At 54.5% G+C, this 20,092-nt stretch overlaps 2 protein-coding genes across 3 annotated transcripts in view; both read left to right on the forward strand.

The window, feature by feature from the left end:
- AIFM3 (apoptosis inducing factor mitochondria associated 3) overlaps positions 1-15,573 on the forward strand; it is a 34,418-nt gene extending 18,845 nt beyond the window's left edge. For both annotated transcript variants that reach the window (XM_065692411.1, XM_065692412.1), the window contains 15 exons: positions 84-128; positions 1,304-1,400; positions 2,029-2,141; positions 3,683-3,769; positions 6,158-6,249; positions 7,849-7,979; positions 8,604-8,719; positions 9,067-9,138; positions 9,459-9,522; positions 9,785-9,861; positions 10,488-10,605; positions 11,882-11,980; positions 12,368-12,443; positions 14,792-14,896; positions 15,455-15,573. In XM_065692411.1, the coding sequence (XP_065548483.1) occupies positions 84-128; positions 1,304-1,400; positions 2,029-2,141; positions 3,683-3,769; positions 6,158-6,249; positions 7,849-7,979; positions 8,604-8,719; positions 9,067-9,138; positions 9,459-9,522; positions 9,785-9,861; positions 10,488-10,605; positions 11,882-11,980; positions 12,368-12,443; positions 14,792-14,896; positions 15,455-15,494 (1,332 nt within the window). In that variant the 3' untranslated portion in view covers positions 15,495-15,573. The remainder of the gene's footprint in view (positions 1-83; positions 129-1,303; positions 1,401-2,028; positions 2,142-3,682; positions 3,770-6,157; positions 6,250-7,848; positions 7,980-8,603; positions 8,720-9,066; positions 9,139-9,458; positions 9,523-9,784; positions 9,862-10,487; positions 10,606-11,881; positions 11,981-12,367; positions 12,444-14,791; positions 14,897-15,454) is intronic.
- Positions 15,574-18,265: 2,692 nt separating this feature from the next.
- On the forward strand, positions 18,266-19,826 carry LOC136021076 (transmembrane protein 17B-like). The gene is made up of 4 exons (XM_065692885.1): positions 18,266-18,383; positions 18,617-18,720; positions 19,029-19,142; positions 19,512-19,826. The coding sequence occupies exons 1-4, from the start codon at positions 18,266-18,268 to the stop codon at positions 19,824-19,826; spliced, it is 651 nt and encodes a 216-aa protein (XP_065548957.1).
- Positions 19,827-20,092: the final 266 nt, after the last annotated feature.

Consider the following 20,092-nt stretch of genomic DNA (forward strand, 5'->3'; position numbering starts at 1 on the left):
GCTGTTCACAGAGGGAGCAATCACCCTCCTCATGCCAGAGGCATGCACTGCCCTGCAAACCGCTGCTGTTCTGTCACCCTCAGGTGAAGATCGAGAAGGAGAAGGTGTACATCCGAGCAAGCAAGCAGGTAAGGGGCCACTGGCACCCCAGAATCAAGCCCCATGCTTTTAGTTTCTGCTGTGTGTCAGGGTGGATGGAAATGCTTTTCTTCTGGTCCTGTGGCAGGGGAAACAGTGCCTGAACAGGAGGATGCATGAGCATCCAACATGGGTAAACCAAAGGCCCACCCAGCCTGGTCCTGTCTCAAGCAGCAGCTTGTACAGAGGCACAAGTAGAGCAGGGCAGAGGTGGTGCGTCCCCCTCCCAGCCCCCTGCAGCTGCCGAAGCCTGAGCTGGGGTGTCCACGGATCCAGCTCTTACTGCGTGTTCGTCCTGAATTTGTTCGTGTTTCTTCATGCTCACAGCAACGTTTAATTTAGTTGGCCCATGGAAACAGGACTCTTCTAGCAGTCTTGCTGGGTCTGAATGTGACAGGGCAATGACAGAGGTCATCTATGCTCCCTCTGGTGTGTGAACAGGGAGGGCTCTCATCCCCCCAGATGTGAAGCCCATTCAAGCCACTGCCACCTTTCTTTCCACTAGAAGCCTTCTTTTGATGCATATTTGCACATACACGTGTGTGAGTCCAGTGGCTCAGAACAACATGCACCCATACAGCACTTGGGTTAGGTCCGGAGAGGTCACCTGAATGGCAGCACTCCTACAGCAGCTGATTTGAGTGGGATATGATGAGGAAGACTGAGCCTATTTCCTCTACGAGAAATGGAGTTTGGCCTCCAATGGCTGGGAACAGAGGGTCTGTGAGCAGGGCTATAGTGGCATAGGTCTTTGGGTGTGCTCTGCTAGACTGGAGAAGTCCATCAGCATCTGTGGGTATCAGAGGTGTACAGATTCTGCTCAGGTGCAGAATAAAGTTCCTGACAGGACTTCTGCATTTCCGTCTTGCCTGTTGGTTGCAGAGGTGCATAAGAACACACCTGGGCTGCTTCTGTCCCCCATCTCCAGCTCTGTGTACCTGGATCAACCTGCAGAAGGCAATGGATGAATTTTTCTTTTACACCTTCTAAAGGGGTGATACACCGGGTGGTGGAAGGGTATTTGGACGTGCTTGGGTTTGCAGTCCTCACTGGCTACAGAGGTGCGGTTTCCTGTTCATCCAGTCTGCTTTATGACAATAATGTGGCTACCCAGGTTAAAGCTGAGAAAAGATAATGACTTTTCTTCCTGTTGTTGGTGGCATAGGCTCTTCAGACACAGAGGAGGACAAAGGTGATGGCAAAGTGCATCTCCTTGAGCAACTATAACCTGAGCAGCACCAATGTGCTGATCGTCGGCGCAGGTATTGCATGGCACATGCTGGAACCACCATGTATGTCCCCACCTGCTCTGTGGAGCTTTGTAGTCACAGTCCTGTCTAGTGGGTGCCCTGAACCCTCTTCCCTCTGCACCCTCCCCACATACATCAGTAACCCCCGATTTCCACAGCTGATAAGTGTAAAGCCCTCTGAGGTGATCTTGTGATGTGGATATACCTTTTCCTCTTGGAGCTTGCACATCTCTGTCTCAGCCCACTGCAGCTGCCTGCAGCTCCAAACCTCTCACCCCAAGATGCTTCTCTGAAGATAAATTCTTCCATCTTCCCAGAAAATATCAAATTCCTGCATGAAATAGCAAAACTGCTGACTTCTTTCCTTCCCTCTTGTCCCAGCTCCAGTTGTGTAATGCAGTTTTTGTAGAAAGCTGGGGTGGATGGAGTTTGGTGGAGTGAATCCCATCTACTGAGTTTGCCTATTTCTGGAATGGGTTGGAAACGAAGCTGGTTGACTGAGAGCCAGGGTGTGACGCTGTGTCCCCGAGGTCAGCTGAGCTGTCCTGGCATGCGGCAGAGCTGCTGGGGTTTAGGATCAAAGGGTTCAGACCTTCAGATGCCCACTGCACTGCTGCCACCAGTCTTCCTTCTCCCTTAGGGGCAGCTGGACTGCTCTGTGCAGAGACCTTGCGCCAGGAGGGTTTCTCAGACAGGATTGTGATGTGCACGATGGACAGACACCTCCCCTATGACAGACCAAAGCTCAGTAAGGTTTGTATCACTTTGGGAATCTCACATTCCTTCCCTGTTTTAAAACTTGCTGTAGGACCTTTCCCCATGTACTGTAGCAGCACATTTCTTCTTCCTTGTTCATCCCAACTGTGGTTCTCCCTTGAATTTCATTTTCTATTGGTGACTGAAACATGAAACATAACAGGAATTGTTAAATCTCTGAGCTGAGTGCTCCAGCACAGGAACAAGGGAGTTCTTCCTTGTGAGGGTGCTGAGGCGCTGGCACAGGGTGCCCAGAGAAGCTGTGGCTGCTCCATCCCTGGCAGTGCTCAAGGCCAGGTTGGACACAGGGGCTTGGAGCAAGCTGCTCCAATGGAAGGGGTCCCTGCCCATGACAGGGGGTTGGAACTGGAGGAGCTTGAAGGTCCCTTCCAACCCAAGCCATTCTATGAGCCTATGATTCGTCACAGGCCTATCTATAGCTGACTTGGGCAGCTTGCACCTAGATGGATCCTTTTATCGTGTTTCTGGATCAAAATCTTTAGGGCAATGAAATGGGACATGTGGAAAAAATGTGTAGTCTGCCAGGTCTTTAATGACTGCACAGTTCTTCCTGCCCAGTGGTGCTCCATGCCCTGATTATTGGGATTATCAGTCACTATCACAACTGGATAACTTGACTGCAGTGCAAAGATCACTTTTTCTGTCAATCATTTCATTTTGCATTCTATTGTAGACACAAGATGATCTTCTAATTGCATTTTTCATTATTGATTCTTAAGTTTTACATGATACCAGAGAGCAGCTCAGGTTGGACAGCAGCACTTGGTCTCAAAGACTGGAGATAACCTCAGAACAGGAGGTATATGTATTACCCTTTCTGTCTTGGTTGCTCTGACTCTGCTTCCAGACCCAAGGCAAAGTCATTTTCAAGGGAAGGCAAATATACACGTGACTTTTTGAGAACATTTGATCCGTTCCTGTGCTTGGACAGGACCCACTTGGGGTGAGGAGCAGCTGCCTGAAACCTGCATCCAGGAGTCACAGGGATGTGCCGGGGAGCTCAGGGAAGCTCACAGTGCATGTCCCAGGCAGGCAGCTCTCCCTACATTCATCCCCACCATGTGAGTCTCTGACTGCCTTTTCCACTTGCCATTAAATGGTAAGAACATCTCACACAGCAGAGATGTTCTGCATGGTCTGTTAAACTCTCCACTCAACTCCAGGGATAAGGACCTTGCTGTTTTCCAGCTGGTTGTCTTCCAAATAATGGGGGTTTTCTTTTGTCCCCCATGGACTATGAGTAGCTGCAGTGAGAGCCTCTTTGCACCCAAAAGTGTTTGCTGTGGTCCTTCCTTGGCCAGTCAGTGCCACCGCAGTGTCAAGCAGGAAGAAGGAACCAGTCCGGCATCTTGTGATGACTTTTACTTGACCAGGCTTTGATTCCAGCCACTGTGCATCAACTCTTTTAGCCCATGCCATAAGGACTGACTTCAGGCTACTGACTGGGGTTCATAATAGGCATTTCTCCCCTTGCCTGTTCAACCACAGTGACTGACAGGAGAATGGCTTTTTTGCAGTCGATGGATTCCCACCCGGAGCAGATCGCCCTGCGCCCCAAGGAGTTCTTCCGCAGCTACGACATTGAAGTCCTGACCGAAATGCCGGTAAGGAGAGTGCTGTGTGTACCTGCAGGCCACCTTCTGCAGGTGCTGACACACAAGGGCTGTGTTTAGGAGATGTGGCAGCTGGCTCTGTTCATAGCTCACTGGTTGTGTTGCAGAAATGTTGGGTCTCCCACAGCATAGAGGTTGCCTGTGGTTGTTCCAGACTACAGTTAATGCAGTTCCTCATGTGGCAGGAAGGACACCCTGTGCAAACTCTGCAGTGACCATCATTCCTTACCTGCCATTTGGGAACTTCCTCACATGGATCTGGGGTGATCAAGTGTCCTCTGATGAGGATAACCAGCCTGCAAGCAGTGCAGACTGTGATGGCTTGAACATTCCTCCCCAGTATTTTATTTATACTGTGAGATCTTCAAAGGTCTGTGAAAAGGTAAACAGGAATATTTAAGGTCTGGGTTGGCTAAGCAGTGCACAAGAACACAGGGGACTAAGAACTGATAGGTTGGTTTGGCCCAGTTAGAATTAAACTTGGCTAGGGATGTGAAAGATAACAGGAAGGGATTCTATAGGTACATTGCAAATAAAAGAGACTAGGGACAACATGGGCCCTCTCCAGAAGCTATCATCAGAACTGGCTACCCTGGATTTGGAGAAGGCTGAGGTTCTCAATGACTTCTTTACTTCAGTCTTCACTGGGAAATGCTCTGACCACACCACCCAAGTCTTGGAAGGCAGATGCAGGGACTGTGAGAATGAAGACCTTGGGCCTGCTGTAGGAGAGGATCTGGTTTGAGACCATCTTAAAAATCTGAACATGCACAAGTCCATGGGACCTGATGAAATCCATCCGTGGGTCCTGAAGGAGCTGGCGAATGAAGCTGCTAAGCCACTGGCCATCATATTTGAAAAATCATGGCAGTCAGGTGAAGTTCCCCACGACTGGAAAAAGGGAAATACAACCCCCATTTTCAAGAAGGGGAGAATGGAAGACCCGGGGAATTACAGACCAGTCAGTCTCACCTCTGTGCCTGGCAAAATCTTGGAGCACATTCTCCTGGACAGCATGCTAAGGCACATGGAAAACAACAAGGTGCTTGGTGACAGCCAGCATGGCTTCACTAAGGGGAAATCCTGCCTGACCAATTTGGTGGCGTTCTATGATGGGACTATGGAACTGATGGAGAGGGGTAGAGCAGCTGATGTCATCTACCTGGACTTGTGCAAAGCATTTGACACTGTCCCACACAACATCCTTGTCTCTAAATTGGAGAGATACCAATTTGATGGATGGAACACTCGGTGGATAAAGAACTGGCTGGATGGCCGCACACAAAGAGTCGTGGTCAATGGCTCGATGTCCGGCTGGAGACCAGTGGTGTCCCTCAGGGATCGGTGTTGGGACCAGTCTTGTTTAACATCTTCGTTGCTGACATGGACAGTGGGATTGAGTGCACCCTCAGCAAGTTTGCTGATGACACCAAGCTGTGTGGTCCGGTTGATATCCTGGAGGGAAGGAATGGGATCCACAGGGACCTCGACACGCTTATGAGGTGGGCAGATGCCAACCTTATGAAGTTCAGCCATGACAAGTGCAAGGTCCTACACCTGGGTCGGAGCAATCCCAGGCACAGCTACAGACTGGGCAGAGAAGAGATTCAGAGCGGCCCTGCAGAGAAGGACTTGGGGGTGCTGGTCGATGAGAAAATGAACATGAGCCGGCTGCAGTGTGAGCTTGCAGCTCAGAAGCCAACCGTATCCTGGGCTGCATCAAAAGGAGCGTGACCAGCAGGTCGAAGGAGGTGATCCTGCCCCTCTGCTCTGCTCTTGTGAGACCTCACCTGGAGCATTGTGTGCAGTTCTGGTGTCCTTAGCATAAAAAGGACATGGAACTCTTGGAACAAGTCCAGAGGAGGCCACGAGGATGATCAGGGGCTGGAGCACCTCCCGTATGAAGACAGGCTGAGGAAGTTGGGGCTGTTCAGCCTGGAGAAGAGAAGCTGTGTGGAGACCTCATAGCAGCCTTCCAGTATCTAAAGGGTGGCAATAGGGATGCTGGGGAGGGACTCTTCATTAGGGGCTGTAGAGACAGGACAAGGGGTAATGGGTTCAAACTTAAACAGGGGAAGTTTAGATTGGATATAAAGAGGAAGTTCTTTACTGTAAGGGTGGTGAGGCACTGGAATGGGCTGCCCAAAGAAATTGTGAATGCTTCATCCCTGGCAGTGTTCAAGGCCAGGTTGGACAGAGCCTTGGGTGGGATGGTTTAGTGTGAAGTGTCCCTGCCCATGGCAGGGGGATTGGAACTGGGTGATCTTAAGGTCCTTTCCAACCAGAACTATTCTATGATTCTGTGATTCTATGGTTGGGCTGGGAGCTGAGTGAATGGCTGGGGTTTCATCCCTTAACATACTTTAGGAATGATTTCAGGTTGTGGCTGTGGATGTCAAGAACAAGACAGCTGTGTTCAAGGATGGATTTAAGATGGAATACAACAAGCTGCTGATAGCAACTGGAAACACGTAAGCTATGCACAAACATTTTAAGGAGCGAGGGAAACATATCTGAGAATGTGAGGAGCTTGTGCCTGGGGATGAGGGTTCAAATGTAGTGGTTGAATTTGTTTACAAAGAGTGTTTGCTTGCACGGAAAGCAAGGAGTAACTATCGGATATATCTGTATATATCTCTATCTATCTGTATCTCTAGCTAGATATATCTATTCCATCTTTATCTATATATCTATCTGTATATCTACATAACCTGTATCTCTATCATCTCTATCTCTATCTCTCTATCTATCTATGCAGGGGGGTTGGACTAGATGACCTTTGAAGATCCTGTCCAGCCCAAACTATTCTATGATTTTATGATATATCCACATCTACATGATCGATATAATATATATCTCTATATAAATCTGCGCTGGGTATGCCTGCTCAGCTAAAGCTGAAAAACCTTTGTATCACCTCTGTGCCACCCAAGAGCACCACCCTGGAAGTAGTGGGTTGACTTGTTCTCTATAAGGGATTTGTCAAAACTGGCACTTTAAGACAAAAGTGAGGCACCCTGGTGCCCTTTCCTTGTGCTCCCAACACCAGGGCACAAACAAAGTAGGAGAAGTGCAGCCTCTGCAGAATTTAATCTGGTAAAGGGATGCTGTGGAACAGCCAGAGCAGGGGCTCCCATTGCCACCTGCTGTGCCACCAGTAACAGCAACAGTCCCACTAAATGCTAAGGGCTGGTGCTGGCTTCTGCACTAGTCGCCTGATTGGGCTTAGGAGGATTAAGCCTTCAGCGGTAATGTCAAAATCCTTACGCACAAGCTCTAGGTACACTGGGTAAATGTTTTAGGTAGCTGAATTATTTAGGATCATCTGTCCCATTTCCAGGTGTGAGTTGAGGATGCAGGGGGCAGATGTTTAAAAATACATAGGCTCCACTAAGTGCATGGGGAGGACAAGAATAAACTGCTACAGCATCAGCAGCATGCTCCTATGAGCAGATATTGGAACCTGCATCTGCAGAGGGTTATGAAGCGTTCAGTGTCTGGCTCCAAAGTGTCTGCTGGGTCACACACTGACATTTCTGTGTCCCATTAAGCTCTGGAAATTTTTACAGCATGCCAGCAGTGAAATACAGGCTTAGAAACGCGGAACAGTTTGGGTTGGAAGGGACTTTCAAAGCTCATCCCGTCCAACCCCCTGCAATGATGTAGGCACATCCTCACCTGGAGCAGGTTCCTAGAACCACATCAAGCCTGGCCTGGAATGTCTCCAGAGATGGAGCATTCATCCGCTCTCTGGCACAGGGCAGCCTGAGTCAGTGTCTCACCACCTTCATTGCTTGCAAAGCCGTGCCCAGCCTGTGTTGTGCTGCACTGCCCAGAATTAAGCTCACCCCAGCCTTGAGGGCTAACTGGCCCATGGATGGGGTCAGGGCAGCTCTGCCCATGGCCCACCAGCATTTGGGGGCTTCCATGTTATGTCTCCAGCCCAGAGAAAGGTGAAAAAAGGGAAGATCTGAGATGCTGCTGGAGTCCTGGAAAAAGGGTCTGCAGTCCCAGCTGCCATCATGGGGTCAAGAAGAGCACCTGTATTGCCCTCAATGTGTGTTTTTCAGGCCCAAAGCTCTCAGCTGCAAAGGCAAGGAGGTGGAAAATGTTTTCAACATCCGTACACCTGAAGATGCCAGCCGTGTGGTGAAGCTAGCCACGAGCAAGAATGTGGTTATTGTGGGAGCATCCTTCCTGGGTGAGCATTCATTCTACAGTGTCCATGTCTCGCTGTCCACATCTCCCTGCAGACTTCATCCAGTCCCTTGCCCAGTTTGTCACTGCTTGGTTAGAGGTAGCCCCTTGCCCAAAGTGGACCTTAGGGTTGTCCAGCTTCCAGCCCCAGGTGGAGAAGAGAAGTTGTGCAGAGACCTCAGAGCAATCTTCCAGTATTTGAAGGGGGCTACGAGGATGCTGGAGAGGGACTCTTCATCAGGGACTGTAGTGCTAGGACAAGGGGGAATGGGTTCAAACATAAAAAGGGGAGATTTAGGTTAGATATAAGGAAGAAGCTCTTCCCTGTGAGGGTGCTGAGGCACTGGCATTGGGTGCCCAGAGAAGCTGTGGCTGCCCCATCCCTGGCAGTGTTCAAGCCCAGGTTGGACACAGGGGTTTGGAGCAGCCTGCTCTAATGGAAGGTGTCCCTGCCCGTGGCAGGGGTTGGGACTGGATGAGCTTCAAGATCCCTTCAACCCAAACCAGCCGGGTGGTTGGAACCCCAGATCTCCCTGTAGAGCAGCTTCAGCCTCCTGAGGTGGGATAGGACGAGGCTGCTCCTCTGCTGCTGTCCCCACTGGTGCTTGGACCTGCTTCTGTTCCCCAGGGATGGAGGTGGCCGCCTACCTCACGGAGAGGGCACACTCGGTGTCCGTGGTGGAGCTCGAGGAAGTGCCCTTCAAGAAGTTCTTTGGGGAGAGGGTTGGCCGCGCTGTCATGAAGGTGACCTTGCTTTCCCACCGGAGGGTGGTTTTGGTGACAGTGGGTTCTGCTTGTCTCACTTGGTGCACTAATTTATTGTTATTTGATGTTTATTGATTAAGCTGGGATGGCAGCAGTGACTAGACAGGAAGAACAGGCTGTGCCTTCCCCTCTCTTGATCCATGTGTGCTGTAGAGCACCTTCTTCTGGACACGTTGGGCATGGAGCTGGTGCTGACACCTGTTTGCAACGCAGGTTGAGGAGAGCCCAGAGGGTGGTCAGGGCAGTGCAGGGGGCCCAGGAACACAGGGAGCAGTGGTGCTTTGGGGTCCTAATGTCCCCTGCTTTGTCCCATATTACCCCTCCAGATGTTTGAGAGCAACAGGGTGAAGTTCTACATGCAGACAGAGGTGTCGGAGCTGCGGGAGCAGGAGAGCAAGGTATGGTGTGGGCAGGGGCAACCCGGGGTCACCACCACAGCCTCCCCCCCGGGACGCTGCTCTCTTCACTGCTGAGTTTCTGAGCTTTCCTAGCCCCTGAAATTCATATTTCTGGGGATTGTCCCCCAGGAGCATCATGCTCCAGTGTGGCACGCAGGGTGGTGCCATTGCTCCCACGCTCCTGCTGCCATTGGCAGAGGTTATGGTCACACTGCAGGTCAGAAGTGGAGCAAGCCGTCAGTTTGGCTTGTTCCTATTACAGGTTTTGGGGGGTTTTTTGTCCTTAAAATAACCGTGCTGTCCCCCCGTGTCTCACGCAGCTGAAGGAGGTGGTGCTGAAGAGCGGGAAGGTGCTCCGTGCTGACGTGTGTGTTGTTGGCATTGGTAAGGGGCTGTGCCTGCAGGTGCAGAGCCCATGGGGCTGCTGGGGCTCTGCTTGGTGGAGGGGCCATGGCAGTAATGTGTCCTGGGGGGGCGGTGGTGATGTGCCAGCCCTGCACAGTGGGAGTGGTGGGGCTCCGTAGGGCCCCTCTCCCTTGCGATAGACAGGTTGTCCAGGCAGCGGGCAGATGTGTGGCCTGGGGGTCACCCCAAGGCTGTGGGGGTGCCCGGCTGCCTTGCAAGCAGCTCTTCCCTACTCCCACAGGCGCAGTCCCAGCAACGGGCTTCCTCAAGCAGAGCGGCATAAACATCGACTCCAAAGGCTTCATCATGGTCAACAAGGTGAGCCTGGAGGGCAGCCCCTGCCAGGGAGGAGCAGGAAGAGCTGAGTGCTCTCCTCCAAGATGAGCTTCTTTGCAGCTCCAAACTGGTGCTGCAGGGGGTTTTTATCCAAGATGCATAATGCTGGAGCGCCCGGGACCTCCCCTCCAGCCCTGGGCGCTGTGGCTTGGGTCCAGCCCTGAGCTGCCCTGGGGTGGTGTGGGGGGGAAAATCATTTCAAGCATCTGAGAGGATCTTATCTTTCCTCATCACCACCAGTGACTCCAATACAAGTGATGTTGGTGCTGATGGATGGTGTGTGCTATAAGGGAAGAGTGTGTTGGGGTGCTGGGGCTCCTTGCTCATATGTGCAATGAGCCAGGCTCTGTTTCAAACCCTGAGAGACCCCAGCCTTCTAAGAGGGGCTCCAGGACACCAATCCATATCTCTCTTTACTGCGTAACCCACTGGCAAGTCATCTCTGTGGTCTGCTTGGGAAGTGGTGGATCAAATCCCACCGTGGGCTCCCAGAGCTGAGCAGAGGCTGCCTGGTGTTCCTGGGGACCTTGCAGCTCTGGAGCAGTTCCCTGTGTCTCTTCATGGAGGGTGCAGACCCCACTGATGCCCACTTCTGCTTCCTCCTGCAGATGATGCAGACCAACATCCCTGGAGTGTTCGCGGCCGGTGACGCCGTCACATTCCCACTGTCCTTGAGGAATAATAAGAAAGTGAACGTCCCTCACTGGCAGATGGCCCACATGCACGGTAGGTGCTTCACAGCCCCTTGGCTTCACAACAGCAAATTGCTTGTGGGAAAGAGCCTTTTCCATACCCCCAGGAGATTTCCAAACCCACTGGCAAAAGAATGAGGCAACTGCCAGCAGAGGAGCTGGATAGTTGTGTTTAACACTTTGAAGTGTGTGTATCTGGTGCTGTTCTATGCCTTCATTTGTCAGCCTCTTGACGTGCATTGCCTGACAATGCCTGAGACCTTTCTCCCCTCCGTGCCAGCAAGCCTGGAAACCCTGGTGTGATCGTCTGCCCTCAAGCTTTCCAAAGCCACAACCCCATGAGGAGGCTGACCTCTGTGAGGGTGTCCTGGGTGAGAACCACACCTCCAACATTAGCCTTTGGACACAGCCCCCTTTAACGCTGGCCCAGACATGCCATGAGGATGATCAGGAACTGGAGCACCTCCTGTATGGAGCCAGGCTGAGAATATTGGGGCTGTTCAACCTGGAGAAGCTGCGTGAGACCTCAGAGCAGCTTCCAGAGTCCAAGAGGGGCTACAGGGACACTGGAGAGGGACTCTCAATCAGGGACTGGAGTGACAGGACAAGGGGTGATGGGTTCAAACTGGAACAGGGGAAGTTCAGGTTGGAGATAAGGAAGAAGTTCTTCCCTGTGAGGGTGCTGAGGCGCTGGCACAGGGTGCCCAGGGAAGGTGCCCAGGGTGCCCACTGCCCCATCTCTGACAGTGTTCAAGGCCAGGTTGGACGGGGCTTGGAGCAACCTCCTCTAGTGAAAGGTGTCCCTGCTCATGGCAGGGGTTGGACCTGGATGATCCTAAGTTCCTTTTCAATCCCCAAACCATTCTGTGATTCTATGGTTCTATGCCTCTGTAGGTAAGGACTGTCCCCTAACAGCCTCCATGCCCTCGGGGGTGGAGGCTGGGGGTGGTTATATCCATCCTATCCCTGTTTGTGGTGGGAACTCGGCGAGCTCTCAGCCCTGCCACTGTTACAGAAGCTGTGTTGAACCAGGCTCAGTAGCACATGGCTCATGTCAGTGGAGGTGACGAGTCAGTAGGAGCTGCAGTGCTGGGGAGGAGTCCAAGCCCAGCCCTGGGTGATGCGCTGCGCCTTCTTGTTGGTACTCTTGCTTGTTGCTGTGTAGTCTTTTATTTCCCCTAAGCAGAAGGTCCTGGTCTCCCTGTACTCTGGGACTGGAGATGTCAATGCTGTCCTGTGGCTGAGGGCAGAGCACAACACCTACCCCAGCACAGAGCTGCCCTGCTTACTCTGCTGCTTTTCTCTTTCAGGCCGTGTCGCTGCACTGAACATGCTGGCCCATGGCGTGGAGCTCAGCACAGTCCCATACCTGTGGACTGCGATGTTTGGGAAGAGCATCCGATATGCGGGTAAGGAGCTCCCTGAGCCTGCTGAAGAGTTTGTGCTGGTGGAGGTGTGCTGGGATAGAGCAGCCACAGCCACCTCCCTTGCTGCGGACCCTTCGTGCCAGCCTCTGCGTCAGGTCTGCTTCCCTTCCTGCCTCCAAAACCTGGACTGTTCATGGCCACGTGTGCAGGCCAGAGGGATAGCTGTGGTCACGGGGGGTGGCCCAAGCATGAACAGTGTCCCTCAGCTCTGAAGAAGAAGGGGTGCTTTTCAGTACCCTCATCTAGTGCCGGTCTCTTGGTGACTGCAGGATGCTCTTCTTGTAGCTCTGGATTGAAACATCCTGTTTTAGGGACTAGGGCTGGATCTAGGGCAATTGTTCCTGAATCCACCTCTTCTCTGCATTCAAGGTCATGGGGAAGGATTCGATGATGTTGTCATTCAGGGAGATTTAGATGAACTGAAGTTTGTGGCATTTTATACCAAGTAAGTGTTTCTCTTCTCCACATTCATCCACAGATGTTCGTCTAAGCTTGTTCTGTTAGGCTGAAAAGTATTTTTGCCAGAGCTTCTGCCTGAGGTTTTGTTCCTCTCTGGACGCTGAAGCTGCAGGACATTAATAAAGGGCCGCAGAGAAACAATGTGCTAAGAGTAAAGCAAGTTAATCTGGTCTTTGGACCTAATGTCTCTGCCAGATATAAGCACTTGATCTGTTCACAAAGTGTCTGAGAGCAGATAACAGCTTCTGTTAATGGGTTGCTGGAAATTCCCATCGAAGTTTTCCTCCCCTCTCATCACTGTGTTAATGCTTTGTGGCCAGGGCTGGGCTGGGAGCACGGCTATCGCTGCTCCTGTTATGGGTTGACAAATTAAGCTCAAAACCCCTCTTCTGACAAGCTGTGAAGGTCAGAAAGAGTTCAGGAGCTTCTGTTACACCTGTGTGGAACTCAGCTCTCCCCTCGGCTGGGAGCCTGGCTGGGAATACATGCCAGGGATGTGCTGACAGCCGGGATGTGCTGCCCCGGTGTTCCTGAGCCACGAGAGCCACGGCAAGACTGTGCACTGTGGATTTATCCCAAGATATCTGCTGCTCTTTGTTCTTGTGCTGCCCCTGTCCCGTCCCAGACTGAAATCTGTGGCCACGGGGCCTCCTCATGCCTGGAGACGGGTGAGATTTCTTAAGTGCTTTCTAATGTGGGGATGGGGAGACAAACCAGGGAAGCGAAGGTCTGCAGGGCCCAGTGATCAAACCACCTGTGGCAGTATCAGGCAGAGCTCATCTCACCAGGGCTCTCTGCCCCTCTGTCCCCTGCCCACTGTCCCTCACAGCATCCCCTCTATGTCCCCCTCTCCAAGAGCAGCCACTTGCTCCCATTGCCTGCAGTTGGATGTGGCCATCAGGTTTGGAGAGACACAGGGCTCCCTTTATCAGGCCATGGCAGGAGCAGCCAGGTCCCCAGCACTCACCCTCCTGCTTCTGGTGCCTCGGATAGAAACCTGCTGCTGGCAACAGGGCTCCACCATCCGCCGCCCTTTGCACGTGGTTCACCTCTGAGCTCCCCTTGGACAAAACCTCCTGACAGGGTGGGTTTGTGCCCATGCTGGGGATAGCTGCTGCAGGGGAACATCCCCCTTCTCCAGCCTCATCCTCTCAATGTTCTGAAGTTCATTTAAATCACACAATGCCAAAGCAGCGTTTTAAAATGCACCGTTTGTTCCGTGGGTGTCAGTCAGGGGCGATCAGACCCGGGTTTGGCAGCTTTGCCGGAGGGGTTGCAGCACTGTGTGCACTGCATCCTTGTGAAGCCACCGCACAGCCATTGCACTGTCCCATTTCCTGTCTGCTGCAGCATCACAGGGCCAGGCACCCTTGACCTGCCCTGGTACACATTTCTTTCCAGCATATCATCTTCTTTGAAGCCTTGATTCCCCCTTTCCATACCAGAGCTTTCAGCCATTTATTCCAGCCCTGATTAGAGAGGAAATGTGAAGTTGCTTTAATTAAACATCTGTAGAGCCTGTTCAAAGGAGAGCCCCATACCAGGTGCATAATCCCTGCTCTGTGCAGCCCAGCTCAGCGTGCCTGGGCAGCCCCACCGGCACACTGGGGTGCTGCCGGGTGGTCTGATGTTCTGCCACCCGGGAGGGGCTCTGGAGATGGCTTTTGGGTACCAGGGAGGGCATCCTCCCCTGAGAGCCAGAGGCGCCTGGGGTTGCTGGCCAGCTCATCCGCACTGCTTTGCTTGGCTGCAATCCCAGCCCCTGCTTCTGTGAAAGCATTTCTTCCTCTTTTCTCATTTGGTGTCAGTTCTTCTGGTTGGTGCTAATGCTTTTTGATTGAGGATGCTGCCCCAAATGGACAATCCCCTCGTGCTTCCTTCTGCTGTGCCCACCCAATGGTTCAGACTCTCCTCCTCCTGGTGCACACTGTCAGGGAAATCCTGACCTCCTGCCTCTCCCCTCTCTCAGCACAGGCAGCAGCACCAGCATCACCTCCCTGGCTGGCAGCAACCACTGGGTATCCCTGCTGATGTCCAGGGCTTTATCCACCTTTGCTGGTGTTTTCCCACAGATTTCAGGGTGCCCCAAGCTGTCTCCATCCCCTGGACACCCTAGTGATGCTCACCACGCCAGCATGTGTGAGAACACGGTGGGGCCAGCCTGCTGTGCCAGCTCCCAGCTTTTTCTTGCCCCTCGTCCCACCCCATTAGCATGGGCCCCATGGTGTTAACACCTTGGGACGGGTCTGGGATGTTTCTCCGCTTCTTGCTTCCTGGGTGCTGGAGCTGTGCTTGTGCAGGGCTGCTCTAACCCCATGCTCTGCCCGGCCCTAGGAGTGACGAGGTGGTGGCCGTGGCCAGCATGAACTACGACCCCATTGTGTCCAAGGTGGCCGAGGTCCTGGCTGCCGGCAGGACCATCCGGAAGCGTGATGTGGAGTAAGTAGTGGTGTTGTGGGAACTGGCAGCGCTAGGGCAGGAGCCCAGGGGGTGCAGGGCAGGGCTGAGTCACCTAAACCTGAATGTCTTCTCTCTCTCTGTCTCCTGCTGCTTTCGCTGCTTTCAGGCTGTTTGTTCGTCACGGCAAGTACGTTTGGTTTGGGATCCCGGGTGCACTGGGTGTGGGGCTGCGGGTGGCTGGAGCTGGTGGGGATGGCTGCCACATCCCCTTTGCAGCTGCCTTTTGGCTGGGATGCTGCTTGGAGAGGGAGATGCCTGCCCTTGGGTGGCTTCCACAGGAACTCCCAGCTAAATGCAGGAAGGGCTTGTTTTTGGTGAAACCCACCCCAAACACCACTGTTTGAGCTCAGTTTGAGCTGGAATTGAGGATCTGCACATGATGTTTTGGATAGGTGTAGTGACATATGAGGGTGGAGGATGGGGCACAGCCATGAGGACAGGTGTCCAGCGCTGAGGGCAGTGCCCAGGCGCATCAGGAGCAGTCTTGCACGTGCTGGGAAGCATCTCACAGTGCTGCTGGTTTGTTCTCTCTTTTAGAACTGGAGACATGTCCTGGCTGACAGGAAAAGGCTCCTAACACTGCTGGTGGCTGTGCCCTCCTGGTGCTGCGCTCCCTGTGGGGAGATGGCCTGGCAGCTCCAAAGAGGAGTGGGAACACCGCGGCTGAGTCACTTCCCCTTCAGATGCAGATGAGCCTGGCCCCAGCCACTGCGCACTCACTACCTGCCCCTCTGCCTCCTGGGCTGGGGCTCTGCTGCTGCAGTTCCCATGGGATGCTGGAAAAGCAGCCCCCACAGAGAGCAGGGTTCGGCGCTGGTGGTGGGCACAGGTGCTGCAGATGCTGACAACAGACTGGGAGTCCCCAGCAAGACCCTTGCCCCCGTAAGCAGCGTGAGTGCCTTTTGTTGTTTCCTGTGCTTTCAAGCATGTGGCCCCATCCCCAATCCCCTTTGTTCCCGCAGAGTTCTGATGTGCATCCCCACAGAGCCAGACCTCTGCTCACCCTCCACATGGCTCAGCACTGCCGTGGCTGTCCCGTGCCCACCCAGCTCAGGGGGCGTGGGGACGGGCAGGGGATGGGGTTGCACCGGAGGGTGTCTCTGTACAGCCCACGCTGGTGTCCTGCCCCTTCCCCAAGCTGGTCTCCCCGTCCAGCCCTGGCAGAGGTGGGCCCTGCCCAGGCTGAGGGCTCTAGAGCCCATCGTCTCCAGCACCGGCAGCACCTCCTTGCCAGCACAGCCGAGGGGCTGGAGCTGCTCCCAGCTTTTGGGGCAGCTCTCAGTCAGTGTCAGTGTGAGTACGGTGCGGAGCGGGGTCTCCCTGCAGAGGTGGGAGGGCAGGCCCCAGCCTGGAGCAGTGCCTCAGCCCTTGGCCATCTGTCCTGAGCCACTGAAGGATTGGTGCTGCTGATGGGATGTTCCTCAATGACAAGTAGCTGGAGGGGATCCTCCAGCCTCCATCACTCCTTGCTCCTGCCCTCCTGCTGCCTCCTGACAAGGTGGCATTTCTCATCTTGGCTTCCCATGCCGGTGCTCTGCTGTTGTGTTCTTTGCCACTTGCTGAAGAAGAGCCTTATCTCCAGCTCAGGAGCGGACCTGGCCAGCCCCCAGCCCTGTGCCAAACAGCTCAGCAGAGCCGGGGGTCAAGAACCCCCCTTGGAGAGCCCCCAGTGCTCTGCCCAGGTGTCTCCCCCACAGGCAGTGGTTTACTCTAAGCCCAAAGCAAGATGATTTCTATTTTTAATTGGATGCCCCCCTGTGGATTAAAGTAGTGCTATTCTTGGGATCTGGATCATCTCCGGTTCCTTCCAAGGCCTTGGGTCATCCCTGCAGGTTGGCCTGCTGGTGCAATCACTACTATGGAGGCTTCCCACCTGTGTCCAGGTGACCTGGATTTACTTCCAGACTTCCTGCTTTTTGCTGGGTAGAAATAGCACCAGTCGTCTGTGCTTGGGCTCTTCTGGTTTCATTGCAAGGCTTTTCCCCGGGCGGTGTGATCAGAGGGGACAGCAGACGGGGGTGTGCATGCTCCAGCACTCAGCAGCCAACAGAGGCCTCTTCTTGAACGGTTACATATATGTGGGATCCACAAAGGGATGTGAGTGTGCAAGTCTCATCCTAGGCCCATGGGGCAGGCACAGCTTCTCTGGGCACCCTGTGCCAGCCCCTCAGCACCCTCACAGGGACAAACTGCCTCAGAAGTTAGGGTTGAAAATGACCTGAAGGTCATCCAGTTCCAGTATCTGGGAAACTAGTGAGGAGCAGAGATTTTGTTTTAAATGAAGGCTTAGGGCATGAGGGAACTAAGAACACCCTGTCTCCTGGTGTGGTACCACCAAAGGGTCCCGGGTGTGCAGGAAGGGAAGGGGTACTGTCCCCAACATGCGGCTTCTGGGTCCTGCCAGCACATGGAGTGAGATGTGGGCAGGGGAACAGACAAAAACCCAGCATCAGAACAGCGCCAGCTGTGGGTCAGGGCGGGGGGGGGGGTCACATCTGTGGGGGCAACACAGGTGAGCATCCTGGAAGGCAGCTGGGTGATGTGGTGAAGCCACATGTGATGGTGCCATGCAACTGGGGATTGTGAACAAGCTTCCTGAGCGCCAGCTGGGTTTAGAGACTGGTGCTCATTGCCAGTGGGAACAGGGGGTTTGTTAAGAGATGGAAACTTTCTCTCCTGGCATGGGGAGTTGAGGGGTGTCCCAGAAGAGGTGGCAGAGAAGACAACGCAGCTTTGCCCAGCTCCAGGACATACTCACCACTGGTAAGCATTAGCCAAGGTGCTGGACAGGATCCAGCACATGTCCTAAGGAAAGCCATGGTGGTGACTGTGGTTTCTCATGTCATGGGGTGATGTTCCTAGCCCAGCTGAAACAGCTCTTCTGTAGAAAGGGGCTGTGGGACTTGGCTACAAGAGCACTGGAGAGGGGCTTTGGACAAGGGCCTGTAGGGACAGGCCAAGGGGAATGGCTTGAACCTGCCCGAGGGGAGACTGAGATGAGATGCTTTGAGGAAGCATTTCTGGCAAAAAGCATCATCCCCTTCTGGGGCAAATCATTGCCAGGGCGTTCTCAGCAGGAACTGTTTATATGGCCTGGCTGGAGGGTATGCAGCAGAGCCGGTGCTGCCCCCAGGGAGCATGGGCCGGGGACACGGTGGTCAGTACCACGGTGATGGAGGGGAGATGCTGTATCCTTGTGGCTCCCCTGGAGGCCTGGCGTCCCAGGGGAATGCTGCGCTGTCCCTGGGAGCCGGTGGCCCCGCGCATGAGCCCAACCTGTCATCCCGTTAATCCCTCCCGGCTAATCCCGACTGAGCCACGCTGGGGCGAGCAGGGCTCGGTGCTGCCATGGCTGCACACACGCCGCTGCCCCCCAACCTCCGCCGGGGCTTGGTGGCCTTCAGCGGCTCCCTCTTCATCGACAACAAGACGCAGGACAGCGGCGCTGCCCAGAGGTGCAGCCCAGGTACGCAGCAGGGCTCAGCGGGGCTCGGTGTCGCTTCATCCCTGTGGGCCTGCCCAGCACCTCACTGTGCACCCGGGTGCTGCTAAGCGGGGTACCTGCACCCACCCACCGATAAGCGCATTTACTGCTAGCAGCTGACCCCCAGTCCCCCTGAGTATGGCAGGGGCACCCTCGGGGCAGCAGGGCCCTGCGGGTGCTGAGCAGCTCTGCCCACCCCTGTCTGCCCTGCCTAGCCCACGACCTGCTGGCCAGCCTGCCCCTCCAGATGATGCTCTACTTCAACGCCTGCTACTTCCCGGTGTGGTGCCTGGCGGAGGGGATGATGCTGCAGCTGAAGGTACCATCCCAGGGAGCACATGTGGGTTGAGCCTGCTCCTGCCCAACCTGCCTGGGCCACACTGAGCAGGGGAGAGGGGACCCTCCTCAAGCTTAATGGGTCCCCCACAAGGCACAATGGCTCACCTCTGGCTCTCAGAAATGAGAACCACCACTGAACTCTAGGCAAGAGAAAGTTAAAGTGGGAGGGCAGAATGGGCAGCACGGATCTCAGCATGGGGGACAAGGAATGGCGCACATGGGACACAACACTGGGCATGGAAGGCAGGTGTCAGGGCTGGCTGGGCTTAGGCTGTGCCCCTGTTCCAGTATCACCTCCTGCCTGGGCACTACCAGTTCCTGCTGGTCACCACTTTCCTCATCCTCTTGCTGGTTGAGGGCTCCCGCCTCTACCTGGGCTACCTGGGGAACCTACAGGAGAAGGTAAGCACCACCTCTGCCCTGGCCTCTAGTCCCCTATTCCTGGTGAGGGGTGGTGTTGCTGTGGCTTTGGTGGATGTCCCCTCACTCAGGACCTGAGCACCCATCACAGCCCATTCCTCCTGGAGTCTTGCCTGGAGGGAAGCGCAGGGGCAGGCCAGACCTGGAGACAGGGTACAAGGGACCCACTCACACTCCCGCTGTACCCCTCCCTGTGCCATGGGTGCGATGTTCCAGCACTGGGCTTCACAGAGTCTGAACACACACAGGCATGGCCCAGTGGCCAAGGTGCCACAGCCAGCAGAGTGGGATAGTGGTCTCCATACCCCAGTGATGGCTTCTGCACCCATGTCACCAGCTCTGCTCCTGCAGGTGCCTGAGCTGGCCGGGTTCCTCCTGCTCTCCTTCCTGATCCAGCTCCCACTCCTGCTCTTCCTACTGACAGACAGCCAGGTCCTGTGCCTGCCGCTGGAGCTGGCAGTGCACAGCCTGCTGCTGGCCTTCCTCCTCGCTGAGATCGTGGCTGCCTTCCTGGCGCTGCGCACCATGAGCAAGCAGCTGGCGGCACAGTTCTACCTGCGGCGATGGGAGGAGGGCAGCCAGGGCCTCCCAGGGCAGGCAGCCAGGGAAAGACCCTGCTGCAAGACTCCCCCAGCCCACGCTGTCAGCCCCAACAGGGAGCATTAAACAGTGCTCACAGCCTCGCTGCTCCACAGTGTGTTTGTGAGCCAGGCAGCGCGAGGGTGTCCCGAGCAGCCCATGGCACAGCCCCCGACAGCCTAGGGAAGGGGAGAGCACGGGGTTCAGCACCCCCAAAATACTGTACTTGTCCTCCAGATCATCAGCCCGGGCAGGGGGCAAGAACCAAGAGCAAGCAAGTCCCGGCCCAGGGCCGCTGGCTTCAGCTCAGCTCCTCAACCCTTCCCATGCACAGCAGAGGAGAGGATAACCCT

This window comes from Lathamus discolor, chromosome 12 (genome assembly GCF_037157495.1).
Source record: "Lathamus discolor isolate bLatDis1 chromosome 12, bLatDis1.hap1, whole genome shotgun sequence".
Lineage (NCBI taxonomy): Eukaryota > Metazoa > Chordata > Aves > Psittaciformes > Psittacidae > Lathamus > Lathamus discolor.

What these genes read in the sequence shown, in the direction of transcription:
- LOC136021076 (XM_065692885.1), top strand. Translation starts at nt 18,266, where the DNA reads ATGGCTGCACACACGCCGCTGCCCCCCAACCTCCGCCGGGGCTTGGTG. An exon ending in TGCCCAGAGGTGCAGCCCAG is followed by an intron (nt 18,384 to 18,616) that starts GTACGCAGCAGG and finishes TGCCCTGCCTAG; the next exon opens with CCCACGACCTGCTGGCCAGC. An exon ending in GGATGATGCTGCAGCTGAAG is followed by an intron (nt 18,721 to 19,028) that starts GTACCATCCCAG and finishes CCCCTGTTCCAG; the next exon opens with TATCACCTCCTGCCTGGGCA.